The 17486-nt window shown below is 36.8% G+C and overlaps 1 protein-coding gene across 4 annotated transcripts in view; it reads right to left on the reverse strand.

Moving 5' to 3' along the window:
- The window catches only part of EPS15 (epidermal growth factor receptor pathway substrate 15), a 151504-nt gene that overhangs the window by 80377 nt on the left and 53641 nt on the right, over positions 1 to 17486 (reverse strand). For 2 of the 4 annotated variants that reach the window (XM_043578752.1, XM_043578754.1), the window contains exons 9-12: positions 8087 to 8176; positions 6922 to 7067; positions 4969 to 5125; positions 612 to 697 (exon numbers count right to left, since the gene is read on the reverse strand). In XM_043578752.1, coding sequence (XP_043434687.1) covers positions 612 to 697; positions 4969 to 5125; positions 6922 to 7067; positions 8087 to 8176 — 479 coding nt within the window. Of the gene's footprint in view, positions 1 to 611; positions 698 to 4968; positions 5126 to 6921; positions 7068 to 7975; positions 8177 to 17486 lie in introns of all 4 variants that reach the window. The other 2 variants (XM_043578751.1, XM_043578753.1) reach the window with 1 other exon arrangement.

Here is a 17486-nt window from a genome sequence, read left to right on the forward strand (position 1 = left end):
ACGTTAAAAAAAAAATTAAAATAAATTAAAAAAAAAACCAACAAATAAGAATGGGCTAATCTTTTGTCAAATAACAATTTAGTAAAAGCCATAAACAAAATTTGTTTAAATTCTTTTTTCCTGTTTTATAGTTATACTCATCACATCCTGATATATTAATAAACAATTTAAAGGCTGAAGAGCAGTACTATGGCACAGAAAAAAATGTTACAATAACAAAAACCAAGATTTATAATGCACTATCTTGAAGAGTGGTGATATAGTGACCTAATACAACCATTTACAAAAGTGAGTTTTAGCAACCATAATTTTAGTATGGGTTGATGAGTCTCATTATGACATTACTGGAGTTGACAGATGATGGAAGTTTGCCTACACTGCAGATCTTACCTCAAATAAAAACCTAGGAAAAATATGTTCACAAATGCCAAATCATGTATAAGTGTTTTACACATTTATACAATGTGACTACAACCTAAAACCTAACAAGTTTCACAGATTCCCAATTCAAGAACGATTAAATAAAGTAGCATTTACCAAGATACACATTAGAAACAGAAAAGTGTGTGTGTATATGTTTATACAGTCAACTTGAATTTTACTTTACATACCTCTGTAGGTCAACTATTTCATTGTTAAGGGTATCTAGCTCCTTAATAGCAGAGAAATCTGCAACAGGACTTGATCCTATGATGTTCTAAAAACAAAAAGTTCACAATTATAATGTTATTACTATGAAATTATATATGGTAAAGCATTAAAAATTTTTAAAAGCACTACATGGATGCAGACTACTCCATATTTTACAGTACTACTAATACTTTTAATTTATTTACGAAAATCATATCTAGTGCAATTTTATACACACACACACACACACACACACACACACACACACACACAGTTATATACTGAGACATTTTCCCTTAAATTCTCTAAAAGCTGTTGCTCTACAATAGGTGCCAACACTTCAGATCCCAAAGTCTTTGTCACTTGATCCTAGTGCCTGTTTAAAACATTGAAGTAAAGCAGGTATCAGATTTATAAACTACTTCCTCCACTGAAGAATACATTTCTTGGGGAGATGTAGGGTGGCTTTATTTGTACTTGTGTCATCTGGCACAAAGTGAGTAAACAAATTTTGGTGAATCTCAGAACCATAATGGTAGTTGATTATATTCAATTCAACATTTACTTTTGTTAAACAATTTTAGTGCCTACCCTATTTAAAGTAAAACCAATTGCTCAGCATGTTCCATAGTAAATATTAATATCACCATATATGAAACTATCTTCATATATGACATCCTTTACATATGGTTTTCTTTCAGTAATGAAAGTGTCAAACTTGGTCTCTGAAAGGCACCTGTATTTAGAAAATCTAGCTGGGTTTATTCTGGGATCTGCCATCCTACTAGCTGCATGATTTTACTGTAAAATAGGGAAATAATCTCTTCCCTGCCCACTTTAAAAATTAAATGAAATAAATATTGTATGTAAAGTCACTCCAAAACTTTATGACATTTTATAAATGTAAGGTATTATTATAATTAATTTCCTCCAACAGAATATGCTCTTAAGATGGATGACCTCCCAATGAGTTGTTTCCACCCTGGCTTAATCCTCCTTTGTGAACCATTTCTGATGCCTTTTATAGCCGCTTGAAGTCAGGGCAAGAAGGTAACTGCTTCTTCAGACACCTGACCTATCCCCAGTGCTACAATCAGACTGACAAATAACAAAATAATCACCATTAAAAATTGTTAAAATTGAGGCCTGAACATGTAAAACTAAAGTATACTAAGGACCTTATTAGCAGAACATAAAACTTAGTATTATGAACTTAATGTATGTCACCAACTTGGACAACAGAAAAAGAAACCTAAAAGTTCATAATATCCCATCTCCTCACATTCATATGACGATTTACAATTTACCAAGCACTTTCAAATCCATTAATCAATTTTCAAAACTAACCTGAAAACTGGGTTGTAGCAGTTATTATTATTACTAACTCAATTTTAGAGCTAGGGAACCAGATTAAATGACTTGCTTAAAGTTGAACCCAGCTAAAAAGGACCCATTGATTAGGAGACCTCTGGTTAAATTCAAGTCTATTTCACACAATGCCCCTTGGCACTTGCATATCAAGATCATTTAAGGTAAATGAAACCATTACCCTAAAAGCCAACGTGATAAGCAGGTACGTCAATAAAATGTGGCAAATAATTCCTTCCATTTTTTCAGCACACTGCATTATTAGTCCTCAGATGTTTTGTTTTGTCTATCACTACCAAAATTCAATACCAAAATTCATCTATTAGGATTCAATTAATGCTAGTCTCAATTTCATATTAACCATAGTAAGTAAATGCACCTCTTACTGTTTTACTGTGTTTCACTAATATACAGACCCTTATCATGCTAAATTAAATCAGAAATTTTAAAGTGGATTTCTGAACATGACAAGTATTCACTAGGATTTTAAATCTGTCTAAATTTGACTCATGAGCTAGGTTACCTGGCCAGACAGTTAGACAGTTGAGTAAAATGAAAAATTAGCACATGATCTCACTTTTACCACCAAAAGCAACTTACATCACCTAAATGCTACTGAGAAATCTGCTATGAAAGGTGCAAGTATACCAAGAAACTCATGACTTCCACACCTCTTCTGTCACTCTAACTCAAAAAATGTGATTCACAGCTGACAGTCTTTCACTATCAAAAATATCATCAAATAAGAAGGAGACAAATAAATTTAACCTCAAACAAGTTAGAAGGGGATACCACAGATGACTCTAGAAGGAAGATTAGTGTACTGTAGTTGGTATAGCTTGTGTCACTCCTCAATTATTAACAAAGAAATTAAACTCCCATTCTAAAGTAATAAAATGGCATGCAACAAGGAACATAGAAAAACTTTAGCTAATAGCATCTGAAGTATAAGAAGGGCATATGGAGAAAAATGTAGCATGTTCCCTTCTTTCAAAATATTTTCTCTCACCCTATTTTGTGCATTACACAAAAATTCCACTTTGGTGATTTTAAGTGGATTAAAGAACCTAAGGAAGGCAAGCTAAAATGCATACAAGGACCAAGTGACAGACATGTGACAAAATCATGCTGTTTAAGTATTTTCTCTGCATCAACTTTGCCGCTTAAAAAGCCTCTAATTTCAAAATTGTAAACCAAAAACTGTAATGCTAAAAAAGGCATAAAGTAAAGCTCTAACCTTGAGAGAGTAGAGTTAAGAAACTGACAGTACAAGAAAGGCGAAAAGCAGAGTGCTGCAGAATGGAAAAAATAGTCCAAACTAGAAAAAACACAGAAAGCAATATTCAAAAAAAGATTAGTCAAAGCTGCAAAAAAATGCAGTTCTAAAAAAATTAGATTATAAAGAGAAAAGAGATTATTCAAGAGACAAAACAAATGCAAATTTTTAATATATAAGGTTAAAAATTGTGATTAATAGATAATAGTGATAAAATCCCATTTTAATGTGTAATACTGATATCTAACATAAATAGACAAAGTTATCTATGTTCTAGTGAATGGACTTAAGACAAATCTATTAAAAACTCTGCACAGCAGATGCAACCTGGAGTGTCTACTAATGTTATAGACTTAACTGAACAAACATAATTTCAGAGAGTTTTGTCATTATCTGTAATTTGTATTGCTGAGAGACTTAGTGGGTATAAGATAAAGGTGGCAAGGGGAAACAAGTCTGCATAGGTGAAAAAAGGGAAGAAACAACTGAAATACAGGTATTGTAGAGAGCACACACATAAATTTGTAACCTTTATCTTTCTGGGTGGCATCACTTTTAGCTTTCTCCACAACTTGGGAAATCCATGTCCTACATCACAAAAAATCTCAAAACCTTCACAAAATGTGCCCCCCTCCCACCGAACTCACAAAATAGATAATCAAATGTTTATTTTATTAAAAAATAAGAACAAAACTCTTAGAAGTAACTTCTGTACCTGGTGGCTATAAATTTCCATTTAGTTGACTTGGGGAAAAATCCAATTTTGACTTTTACTAGGTTAAAATGGGATTTTTTAAAACCTATGTGACAAAACTAATGCAAACTAAAATGTTCTCCTGACATTTCCAAGACAGCTCTCCTTACACCACACATTTGACAACTCTTACTATATCTAACTCTGAGGAATCACCACAGCAATAATTGCTTTATAGGTCACAAGAGATTTAAAGATACAAAGCATGTATTCTTAAAGGCAAACAGCCATTAGACAGTGTGAGTCCTTTTAAAGCTCTATTAAGGGCAAGACACTGTAAATATACTATGCTAGGAAGGATTTCTAGAGGAAAAGAGAAAAATCAAGGCACAGCAAGGCTAAATAAAACAATGTAGTTTTGAAAATTCCCACCGCTGGCCAGAAACCTGGCTGAAACCTGCTGGTCACTGTTTAGATGTGAGATTTTGGCCATATCCACAGGAAATGAAGATCATCTATGTGGCAAAAACCACACAGATTTCTTCTCAACATGATGTTTTTCTTGTTTATATGTAAAATTGACACCAAGAAATAATAATCCTCCAGATTTTGTTTTCAAACTCCTATTCTCTGTAAGAGTGAATCATCAAATGAAACAAAATAATTCCTATAGATTTCATTTAAATTTTATACCTTATTCATAAAAATTAATTCACAAATCCAAGAGGGGTAAAAAAGACCACATTTTTCCACTTTTTACGTTGGAAAATATGGTTGCCATATATGTAATGAATGTTGGGGTAAATGAGCTGCAGCCCAAGGATGTCATACAAGGCATTTGAACATATTTATAGACACAAACTAAACCACAAACAGTATACTGCTCTGCTCCTAGCCAGATACATTTTCTCCACTATTTCCTACAAATCAAGTCTGTCATCTAACACAGCACTTGCTCCTTTCTGTTAATACATTCAGGTTTTCTTTTAAGTTGTCTTACCTTCTGTAAACTGGCCCTGTCTGATGGTGGAACCATCTCAGGAGTAAGAATGTGAGGAGGATCAATGCCCTTTATTAACTTTTGATTGATTAAGTGAAAAGCCAAGGCAAACTGATCCTTTGAAAGCTTCCCACAGTCCTTTGTGTCACATAATGTCCTGTACAAATAAACAAAATGAACAGAATATAAATGCTACAACTACCATTCTAAAAATCCAGGAAAAATGTAATAGGACTAGGTAGCTTCTTAAAAATGATCAGTTGAATTAAAAAAGAAAGTCATAACTTTTTGGGTATGGCTTGCCCAAAACTCACTCAAATGTTAGAAGAGAGAGATCAGTTAAAAGTTTTAAGAGAAAGAGAATGTTCACCCTGGTGCTGAGCAGACGTCTCTTATATGAGTTTGCTTTGTGCTTTCTCACCAATTTCCAGAACCATTACAGGTTAAGAGTTGTAGTGGGCCAAAGAATCCCAACATTCTAAATATTAAAAGATGTTACCAAAGTCTCAACAAATTTGGTTCATTAGTGGCAGTAGAATGATTCTAAACCAAGCAAACATTTCCATGTTGGCTTGCCTCCTGCAACTCTTGGGAATAGGCGGATATAAGGATCACCAAGTCAAAGTAGAAACAACAGCTGCAAATGGAGTTCATATGTGAAGAGAAGGAAGCAATCTGGAAAGCTTTACAAAATCACTTAAAGAGAAACAGCAAATGTTTTATCCTATTTTTCTTTTTCTTTCTTCCTTTCTTTTTTCTTTTGTTAAGCTCAGCTTTCTGAAGTCCTAATCCATTTCATTCATTTAAAGGCAATGTGGCCTGATGAACAGACTGTGGGCTAAGGTGTCAAAGAAACCCTGAATTCCAGCTTCTCTACTTATTTCTTCTTGTGATCTTGGACAAATTTTTTTAACCTCTTCAAGCCTTAGTTTCTTCATCTATAAAGTAGAGTAAAGACATATCCTGCAAGGTTACAGTGAGAAGTAAGGCAAAGTACATAAAAAGTCTGGGCATAATGCCAACAAACAAGCCCATGACAGCTGCCATTTATTAAGTACACTGCCTAGCCTAGGCACTTGAAAGTGGCAGCTATTATTAGTTATACATATTTAATCTTTCCTAGTCTTGAGTTCTTGTTCCTCTTAAGGCAGATCTACTGTCCTCCTTTGTTCTTTTCTAAGTTTCTCTATGCAGCTATGTGGTTCCACACCTGATATTTGCTGCCCCTTGAAAACCTCAAGATAACCTCTGGTATAGTCAGGTGGATTGGCAGCAGGCACACTATAAATGTTCATATGTATTGTCTCATTTAATGTGAAATTCACCAGCGACACTAAACTTCATGTTTTTAAGGACCAGGTGTGTTAATTCCTATGTAAACGTATAAAAGTATACATATACCCTACAGAATTATGTGAGCACACATTGAAGACACTGTTTTTTATACTGCTTACATTTCAGATTTTTGGATTCTCCCTTAAAAATTTAAGTTTAGGGGTGCCTGGGTGGCTCAGTCAGTTAAGTTTCTGACTTCGGCTCAGGTCATGATCTCCCAGTTCATGGGTTCAAGCGCCACATCGGGCTCCGTACTGACAGCTCAGAGCCTGGAGCCTGCTTCAGATTCTGTGTCTCCCTTTCTCTCTGTCCCTCCCCCACTCACGCTCTGTATCTCTCTCAAAAATAAATAATAAACATTAAAAAAAATTTAAGTTTAGTTGATATAAACTGCATTTTAACATTTTAATAATCATTAACTGATACTGTCAATCTTATAACAGGTAATCCATTCTCAAACTTTTGTCCATTATCCAAAAGAAATCTCCAGATTTAAATTTTCTCCATAAAGAATTTTGAAACAAAACTGTCCGATTTATAAATGCCTAAAAATAAGAATGCACAAAACTAGAGTTATACAAAACCATATTTTTAAAATCAATTTAAATAAAATCTTACCAAATATGGGCTAGTAAAGTAGAAGGTAAACCTGTCTTCAGGAAAATTTCACGGACTTCCAATCCAGACACAAATCCATCCATATCTTTATCAGTTTTCAAGAAGATCTCATCATATTTAGCCTTTTCTGCAGGGGCTACAACCCACTACAGGAAAACAAAACAAAACAAAACATGTATGCATATACACACACACACATATACACACACACACACACATATATGTAAAATTTTTGTCAGAATGAGAAAAAAATTGAGGTGTCATTCTTTCAACCCATGACAGTATCTGTAAAAATTCTGAGCAACTCTACCCCACTAACTATAACAACAGTGTACCATTTCCATCACACCCTAATCAAAATGCTGTGGTGAAAAGAAAATTACAGAAGGAAAGTATAGGTCAGCTGGGACTACATTTACAGATGCCCTTTTTACTTTTTCCTTAAAAGTAATTTACTTAAAAGTAATGAGTAAATTCAAGCATAGTTAACTCTTGACTTATGAATAACCACATTAATATGGGTAACTGGGAAAGTCTATATAAACAAAATATTCAGTTAATTCTCAATCTTCATTTTTTATAATTTCATTCAGCATTCTTAAATGTAGCTGAACTGGCTGATTTGCATATTCTGTCATTATTTTCCTTTACTCAGCCTGACAAGCAGCAGGCTGGAGGAAAAAAAGGCCTTAGACAACCCAAAATTGGATAATCTGATCCCAAAGAATCAAGAGTTAACTGGGGATTAAAAAAACAAAACATCTATTAACTAGACCCAGGCAAGCATGCCAGATTAGCATGGAGTATCTTCTGTCTCCAACTTTAATTCCAGGTAGATCAAGGCAAAGCCAATAAAACATCCATATACCTAAGTAAGGCCAAATGCAGGAGAAGATTTATCTGTCTTCTCCAAGACATCACATTATGCAGGTTTAACCAGAGGGTGCTCTAAATCTTTGATCCCTTTGATTGCTCCTTCTATCTTCATCAAGCAATCAACTGTTAAATGCCATGCACTTAAAAAAAAAGTCCTTTAACACTGATAGATCTATACCTGTCTTAATGGTGCTTTGGTAGGTAAAATGCCTACAGGTGGTAAGGAGTGGTAAGGTTCCTTGGCTGATGCTGAAGAGGGGATCGACCGCACAGAGCCTGATATACTGACCGTTTTTCTCTTAGAAGGTGGCACCAAGGCAGGAGGCAAGGACATTGGCACAGGTTCTTTCTCCAATGCGCAGTATACCAAAAACATGGCCTTCAAGAGAGATGAACCAGGGTCATATATATTAAAATCATTTAACAACATACACCCACTAAATAGATTACTGTTTAACAGCAAAGCATCTTCAAGCTGTCACACATTCTTTTTTTTAGAAATTAGAGTGGGAAAAAAAGAAGGAGGAAAAGAGAGAGAGATGAAAGGAAGAAAGGAGAAAAGGAAATAAATCAAAGTTAAGCAACTGTTAGAAAGATATCCAGAGCAGCAAAAACTCAGACACATACCCTTCAACTGAAGTTCTTGCAATGTTAAAAGCATACAATCAGGGGAAAAGGTATTTGTAAAGAAAGAGCTAATCTCCTAAAATGAGTCCCTAGAAATTAACAGAAGCAAAAAAAAAAAAAAATCCAATAGGAAAATGGGCAGAAAAGTATAAACAGATATTTTACAGAAAAGTATTATGAATGGCCTATCCTGTAACATACAAAAATATGCTCCCTTTCACTCAAAAGAAAACTTCAAGTTAAAACGATATTAAAATACCATTTTCCACTTAATGGCAAAAATCCCAAGTTTCATAATGTACTTTGTTAACTAGACTGCAAATAGGCCCCCTCAAACATTGCTCATGGGAGCTCAAACTGTACCAAGCCTATGAAGGGCAAATTGGCAACAACTACCAAATTTATTTACTTCTCCTTTGGCTCAGCAATCCCCCATCTGGGAATCTGCCTTCAGACTTACCTGCCTACATAAAAAACACTATGTGAAAAAGATTATTAAGAGTAGAATTATATGAATCAGCACCCAAGTCCTCAACACAAAAGACTGATTTAAAAAAATTATGGTACATCTATACAATAAAATACTATGAAACAAAAACAGAAACAAAACCAACAAACAAAAAACCATGGCAAACATTCTCTATCCTAACTGGGATACCTTCACAAATACATAAAACTATCAAAACTCATCAAATTATATACTTAAATTGAATGCAATTCACTATATGTGGTCCTCAATAAAGCTGACCCAGAAAAAAAAAAAAAAAGAATTATGTAGACTTCTCTATGTGAAAAGATATCCAAGTACAGTGTTAATGTATAAAACAGTGTATACAGTGTGTTATCTTTTGTGGTAAGGAGGTGGTAATTATTAATATGTACTTACATTTACATTTCAAAATTCTACTGGTATTAACAAGAAACTAAGAAAAGTGGTTGGTTATAGAGTAGGTATAAATGGAGAACTGAGGGCAAGGATGGAACTGACATTTTTTCCCACGGAGTATCTTATATTGCACTGATTTCTGAACCATGAGAATATATTAGCTATTAAAATTATTTTTAATTACTAAATACATAAAGATTTACATAAAGCATTCTACAGATAGAATGCCCCAGGATACTCCCTTCATTTTAAAGAATTCAAGACACCTTCAAGACTTTCAAAAGATAAAGTTTCCGTGACAATCTTCAAGCATATGAAATTACTCAAAGCAACTTGGAACCTCCAAAAAAATTCCAACAGCAACTGGAAGGAAGCTAACTACTTAATTATTTTGTTTCCACTGAAAATGACATTTTTCCCCGAAAAGAAGTTTGCTTCCAATTCTAAGTTTTATGAGCCTTTCAAATTAGTATTGATTGAACACCTAATACAATAACACTCATCCATGATTTATGATTACTAATATTTTATATATGAGGAAACTGAAGCTCAGAAATGCTAACTTGCCTGATATTTTTTAAGAAGTCATAGTATAGGGTTCAAAGCAAGGTCTGGCTACAAAGCTCCTATTTTCCCCAGATTTGATCAGCTGCATTAGGGAACCCATGTAATTTTACAATACCATGCTGTCCTCTACAGGGGCTAAAACTAACCTTCCACCCTTTGGGACCCAAATTATAGAAGGTATCAGAATTACCTGGACAACTTTATAAAGCACAGATTTCTGGGCTCCATTCCCAGAATTCTACAATCATTAAGTCTGGGTTGGGCCAAATATTTTACATTTCTAAGAAGTTTCCAAAGATGCTGATGCTCTTTGTCCTTGGACCACATTTAACCATTTGACCCAAACCAAGAACTCTCCTCTCCCCATTCATTAGTCAACTTGAAGAATTCAATTTAGTTTTAGAAAAACACAAACTTTAATTCTTCAAAAGCTTGAAACTCCAGAGTGAAAACAATCTGGCTAGCACATACTTTCAACCAAATTCACGAAATGTGTAATATTATTAAATTGGCACTGAGCTAAAAGAAGTGACTAACATGCACATTAAAGGTCAGCATTCCTCTTGCTGCAGATGGGAGTCATTTCCTGGAAAAAGTAGACACTAGAAGCAAAAAAGCTATGTCAGCTATCCGCTGCCAATAGACAACACATTTTTTGAAAGTTAAAAAAAAGTATCATTAATTTGATGTTGCCTTGAAAATAGTTTCCCTCACAAAACTGCAGCCAAAAATTTGTCTACCAAATAAAACAGAAAAAGTGAACAGTATACTGCTGGGTTGCAATTTTTTTTTTTATTATATTGTACTTTATCCTAATCAAAGACTACCATTGAAACAAATACAGCAACTAAATCAAATGATGCACCATATTCACAAAAAGAAAGGAAGGAAGGAATGAAGGAAGGACCTGGCAAAAACAAGCCTAAGCTTTCTCAGTGATAACAGGGAAAGAGGAGATTTAGTTTTACTGTTGCAGTCAATTACCAGTAGCTGCTCACTTTCTTTGCCTATTTTTTCCCTCTGTGCCTTTAGGGAATATTTCTCAAATTTTAGTGGCCATCAGGATTCCTGGGAGGGTTTCTTCGACCCTACCCCAGAGATTATGACTCAGTTGGTCTGGGGTAAGCCCTGAGAATCTACAATTCTAATAAGTTCTCTGGTAATGTTGATATTGCTGATGGGAGACCATACATTGAAAACCAGTATTTTAGGAATATCTTAAGAGTTTTATTTGATCATTTGTCTCCTCAATCACTTGAACTGCCAAGTTTTAATTTCTTAAAATAGCATTCTGGGATGAAAATAACAGCCATTTATTATGTGTTACAAATAATACAAGTTTTCTTCATCACTGTAATTCAACAAAATATTTACTGAGAATTTCTAGCCACCAGGCACTGTGCTATGCACTAGAAATACAAAAATAAGAAGATTTTTCACATTTACCACCCAATACAAGCAGCAAACATGTAACAAGTTAATTTCAGTCCAATGTGAATGTGTTAAGACAAGCAAGAAAAAAAAAATATTAAACCCAAAAGTGCCAAAAACTCTTCAGGTAATGAGGACCCAACAAATGCTACTGACAAAAATTTAGACCACTTACTTGACAGAAAAATGTAAAGCCTTGTAAGAATGTAAAAATCAATATGAAGGATCCGGAAGGAAGATGGCGGCATAGGAGGACGCTGGGCTCACAGTGTCCTGCTGAACATTTAGATTCCACCCACATATGCCTAAATAACCCAGAAAACCACCAGAAGACTAGCAGAATGGACTCTCCAGACCCAAGCGTAGACAAGAGGCCCATGGAAGAGGGTAGGAAGGGCAGAGAGGCGGTTCGTGCCACACAGACTGGCAGGAGAGAGCCAGAGAGGCAGAGGGGCAGCCAGCCCACCCGGCAAGGCAGAGCGCCCGAGTGTGGCATGCAAAGCGGAAGGGCTGGACGGAGTGTGTTCTGACAGCCAGTGGGACTTAACATCTGGAATGTTATAAGTCAACAGCTCTGCTCCGAGAGCGGGAGGGCTAGAGAACAACGGGAGGGAAAGTTGTTGAGCCCTGAAGGACAGAGCTCAGCTTGGCGGAAAACAAAGGCGCTGGCCAGCACCATCTCCCTCGCCCATCCCCCAGATGAAATCCTAAAGGGAACCAGTTCCCTTCACGAACTTGCTTGCACTGCACAAACACCCAATGCTGTGCTTCTGTGGATCCATCGCTCCAATGGGTCTGCCTCCCTCCCAATGCCACAGGGCCCCTCCCGAAGCAGACCACTGAAGGCAAAGCAATCTGAGTCTGCCCCTCCTGCCCCTGTGCACCTTGCGGATCCACCCCAGCTACTACACCAGATCCCACTGAAGCAGCACCACAAGCCTGGCAGTGTGCAAGTAGCCCAGACAGGGGCCACACCACTGCACAGTGAGTCCTGCCCCTGGGAGAGGGAAAGATAAGGTACACATAGTCTGACTGTGGCCCCAGCGGTGGGCTGGGGGCAAACATCAGGTCTGACTGCGGCCCTGTGCACCAACACAAGTTACTCCAGACGGCACAGAAGAAGAGCCCTACAGTTCCGCGCCACTCCAGGGACTATCCAAAATGACAAAACGGAAGAATTCTCCTCAAAAGAAACTCCAGGTGGGACACCTGGGTGGCTCAGTCGGTTAAGCAGCCGACTTCAGCTCAGGTCATGATCTCGTGGTCAGTGAGTTCGAGCCCTGCGTTGGGCTCTGTGCTGACAGCTCAGAGCCTAAGGAGCCTGTTTCAGATTCTGTGTCTCCCTCTCTCTGACCCTCCCCCGTTCATGCTCTGTCTCTCTCTGTCTCAAAAATAAATAAAAGTTAAAAAAAAAATTAAAAAAAAAAAAAGAAACTCCAGGAAGTAGCGACAGCTAATGAACTGATCAAAAACAATTTAAGCAATGTAATAGAAAATGAATTTAAAATAATAGTCATAAAATTAATCGCTGCGCTTGAAAAAAGTACAGAGGACAGCAGAGAATCTATTACTACAGAGATCAAGGAGGTGTCAGAGGAGCTAAAAAATGCTATAAATGAGCTGCAAAATAAAATGGAGGCAACCACAGCTCGATTGAAGAGGCAGAGGAGAGAATAGGTGAATTAGAAGATAAAATTATGGAAAAAGAGGAAGCTGAGAAAAAGACAGATAAAAAAATCCAGGAGTATGAGGGGAGAATTAGAGAACTAAGTGACACAATTAAGCGTAATAATATACACATAATTCGGGTTCCAGAGGAGGAAGAGGAGGGAAAGGTGCTGAAGGTGTACTTGAAGAAATCATAGCTGAGAACTGCCCTGATCTGGGGAAGGAAAAAGGCATTGAAATCTAAGAGGCACAGAGAACTCCTTTCAAACGTAACTTGAATTGATCTTCTGCATGACATATCATAGTGAAACTGGCAAAATACAAGGATAAAGAGAAAATTCTGAAAGCAGCTAGGAATAAACATGCTCTAACATATAAAGGGAGACCGATAAGACTAGTGATGGATCTATCTACTGAAACTTGGCAGGCCAGAAAGGAATGGCAGGAAATCTTCAATGTGCTGAACAGAAAAAATATGCAGCCGAGAATCCTTTATCCACCAAATCTGTCATTTAGAATAGAAGGAGAGATAAAGGTTTTCCCAAACAAACAAAAACTGAAGGAATTCGTCACCACTAAACCAGCCCTACAAGAGATCCTAAGGGGGAGCCTGTGAGACAAAGTACCAGAGACATCACTACAAGCATGAAACCTACAGACATCACAATGACTGTAAACCCCTATCTTTCTATGATAACACTGCATGTAAATGGACTAAATGCTCCAACCAAAAGACATAGGGTATCAGAATGGATAAAAAAACAAGACCCATCTATTTTCTGCCAATAAGAGACTCATTAGGCCTGAGGACACCTTCAGTTGAAAGTGAGGGGATGGAGAACTTTCTATCATGCTACTGGAAGTCAAAAGAGAGCTGGAGTAGCCATACTTATATCAGACAAACTAGACTTCAAATTAAAGGCTGTAACAAGAGATGAAGAAGGGCATTATATAATAATTACAGGGTCTATCCATCAGGAAGAGCTAACAATTATAAATGTCTATGCACCGAATATGGGAGCCCCCAAATATATAAAACAATTAATCACAAACATAAGCAACCTTATTGATAAGAATGTGGTAATTGCAGGGGACTTTAATACTCCACTTACCGCAATGGATAGATCATGTAGGCACAGGATCCATAAAGAAACAGGGCCCTGAATGATACATTGGATCAGATGTACTTGACAGATATATTTAGAACTCTGCATCCCAAAGCAACAGAATATACTTTCTTCTCGAGTGCACATGGAACATTCTCCAAGATAGATCATATACTGGGTCACAAAACAGCCCTTCATAAGTTTACAAGAATTGAAATTATACCATGCATACTTTCAGACCACAATGCTATGAAGCTTGAAATCAACCACAGAAAAAAGTCTGGAAAACCTCCAAAAGCATGGAGGTTAAAGAACACCCTATTAATGAATGAGTGGGTCAACCAGGCAATTAGAGAAGAAATTTAAAAATATATGGAAACAAACGAAAATGAAAATACAACAATCCAAACGCTTTGGGACGCAGCAAAGGCAGTCCTGAGAGGAAAATACATTGCAATCCAGGCCTATCTCAAGAAACAAGAAAAATCCCAAATACAAAATCTAATAGCACACCTAAAGGAAATAGAAGCAGAACAGCAAAGGCAGCCTAAACCCAGCAGAAGAAGAGAAATAATAAAGAGCAGAGCAGAAATAAACAATATAGAATCTAAAAAAACTGTAGAGCAGATCAACAAAACCCAGAGTTGGTTTTTTGAAAAAATAAACAAAATTGACAAACCTCTAGCCAGGCTTCTCAAAAAGAAAAGGGAGATGACCCAAATAGATAAAATCATGAATGAAAATGGAATGATTACAACCAATCCCTCAGAAATACAAGCAATTATCAGGGAATACTATGAAAAATTAACGCCAACAGACTGGACAACCTGGAAGAAATGGGCACATTCCTAAATACCCACACACTTCCAAAACTCAACAGGAAGAAATAGAAAACTTGAACAGACCCATAACCAGCGAAGAAATTGAATCAGTTATCAAAAATCTCCCAACAAATAAGAGTCCAGGACCAGATGGCTTCCCTGAGGAATTCTACTAGACATCTAAAGCAGAGATAATACCTATCTTTCTCAAGCTATTCCAAAAAATAGAACGGGAAGGAAAACTTCCAGACTCATTCTATGAAGCCAGCATTACTGTGATTCCTAAACCAGACAGAGACCCAGTAAAAAAAAAAGAGAACTACAGGCCAATATCCCTGATGAATATGGATGCAAAAATTCTCAATAAGATACTAGCAAATCGAATTCAACAGTATATAAAAAGAATTATTCACCATGATCAAGTGGGATTCATTCCTGGGCTGCAGGGCTGGTTCAACATTTGCAAATCAACCACTGTGATACATTACATTAATAAAGGAAAAGAAAAGAACCATATGATCCTGTCAATCGATGCAGAAAAAGCATCTGACAAAATTCAGCATCCTTTCTTAATAAAAACCCTCGAGAAAGTCGGGATAGGAGGAACATACTTAAACATCATAGAAGCCATTTATGAAAAGCCCACAGCTAACATCATCCTCGATAGGGAAAAACTGCGAGCTTTCCCCCTGAGGTCAGACACAAGACAGGGATGTCCACTCTCACCGCTGTTGTTTAACATAGTGTTGGAAGTGCTAGCATCAGCAATCAGACAACAAAAGGAAATCAAAGGCATCAAAATTGGCAAAGATGAAGTCAAGCTTTCACTTTTGCAGATGACATGATATTATACATGGAAAATCCGATAGACTCCATGAAAAGTCGGCTAGAACTGATACATGAATTCAGCAAAGTCGCAGGATACAAAATCAATGTACAGAAATCAGTTGCATCCTTATACACTAATAATGAAGCAACAGAAAGACAAATAAAGAAACTGATCCCATTCACAATTTCACCAAGAAGCATAAAATACCTAGGAATAAATCTAACCAAAGATGTAAAGGATCTGTATGCTGAAAACTATAGAAAGCTTATGAAGGAAATTGAAGAAGATATAAAGAAATGGAAAAAAATTCCGTGCTCATGGATTGGAAGAATAAATATTGTCAAAATGTCAATACTACCCAAAGCTATCTACATATTCAATGCAATCCCAATCAAAATTGTACCAGCATTCTTCTCGAAGCTAGAACAAGCAATCCTAAAATTCGTATGGAACCACAAAAGGCCCTGAATAGCCAAAGAAATTTTGAAAAAGAAGACCAAAGCAGGAGGCATCACAATCCCAGACTTTAGCCTCTACTACAAAGCTGTAATCATCAAGACAGCATGGTATTGGCACAAAAACAGACACATAGACCAATGGAATAGAAGAGAAACCCTAGAACTAGACTCACAAACGTATGGCCAACTCATCTTTGACAAAGCAGGAGAGTATCCAATGGAAAAAAGACCGTCTCTGTAACAAATGGTGCTGGGAGAACTGGACAGCAACATGCAGAAGGTTGAAACTAGACCACTTTCTCACACCATTCACAAAAACAAACTCAAAATGGATAAAGAACCTGAATGTGAGACAGGAAACCATCAAAACCCTAGAGGAGAAAGCAGGAAAAGAACTCTCTGACCTCAGCCACAGCAATTTCTTACTTGACACATCCCCAAAGGCAAGGGAATTAAAAGCAAAAATGAACTATTGGGACCTCATGAAGATAAAAAGCTTCTGCACAGCAAAGGAAACAACCAACAAAACTAAGAGGCAACCAACGGAATGGGAAAAGATATTTGCAAATGACATATTGGACAAAGGGCTAGTATCCAAAATCTATAAAGAGCTCACCAAACTCCACACCCGAAAACCAAATAATCCAGTGAAGAAATGGGCAGAAAACATGAATAGACACTTCTCTAAAGAAGACATCCAGATGGCCAACAGGCACATGAAAAGATGCTCAACATCGCTCCTCATCAGGGAAATACAAATCAAAACCACACTCAGATATCACCTCACGCCAGTCAGAGTGGCTAAAATGAACAAATGAGGAGACTATAGATGCTGGAGAGGATGTGGAGAAACGGGAACCCTCTTGTACTGTTGGTGGGAATGCAAGTTGGTGTAGCCACTCTGGAAAACAGTGTGGAGGTTCCTCAAAAAATTAAAAATAGACTTACCCTATGACCCAGCAATTGCACTGCTTGGAATTTACCCAAGGGCTACAGGAGTGCTGATGCATAGGAGCACTTGTACCCCAATGTTTATAGCAGCACTCTCAACAATAGCCAAATTATGGAAAGAGCCTAAATGTCCATCAACAGACGAATGGATAAAGAAATTGTGGTTTATATACACAATGGAATACTACGTGGCAATGAGAAAGAACAAAACATGGCCTTTTGTAGCAACGTGGATGGAACTGGAGAGTGTTATGTTAAGTAAAATAAGTCATACAGAGAAAGACAGATACCATATGTTTTCACTCTTATGTGGATCCTGAGAAACTTAACAGAAGACCATAGGGG

Source organism: Prionailurus bengalensis, chromosome C1, assembly GCF_016509475.1.
Source record: "Prionailurus bengalensis isolate Pbe53 chromosome C1, Fcat_Pben_1.1_paternal_pri, whole genome shotgun sequence".
Classification (NCBI taxonomy): domain Eukaryota; kingdom Metazoa; phylum Chordata; class Mammalia; order Carnivora; family Felidae; genus Prionailurus; species Prionailurus bengalensis.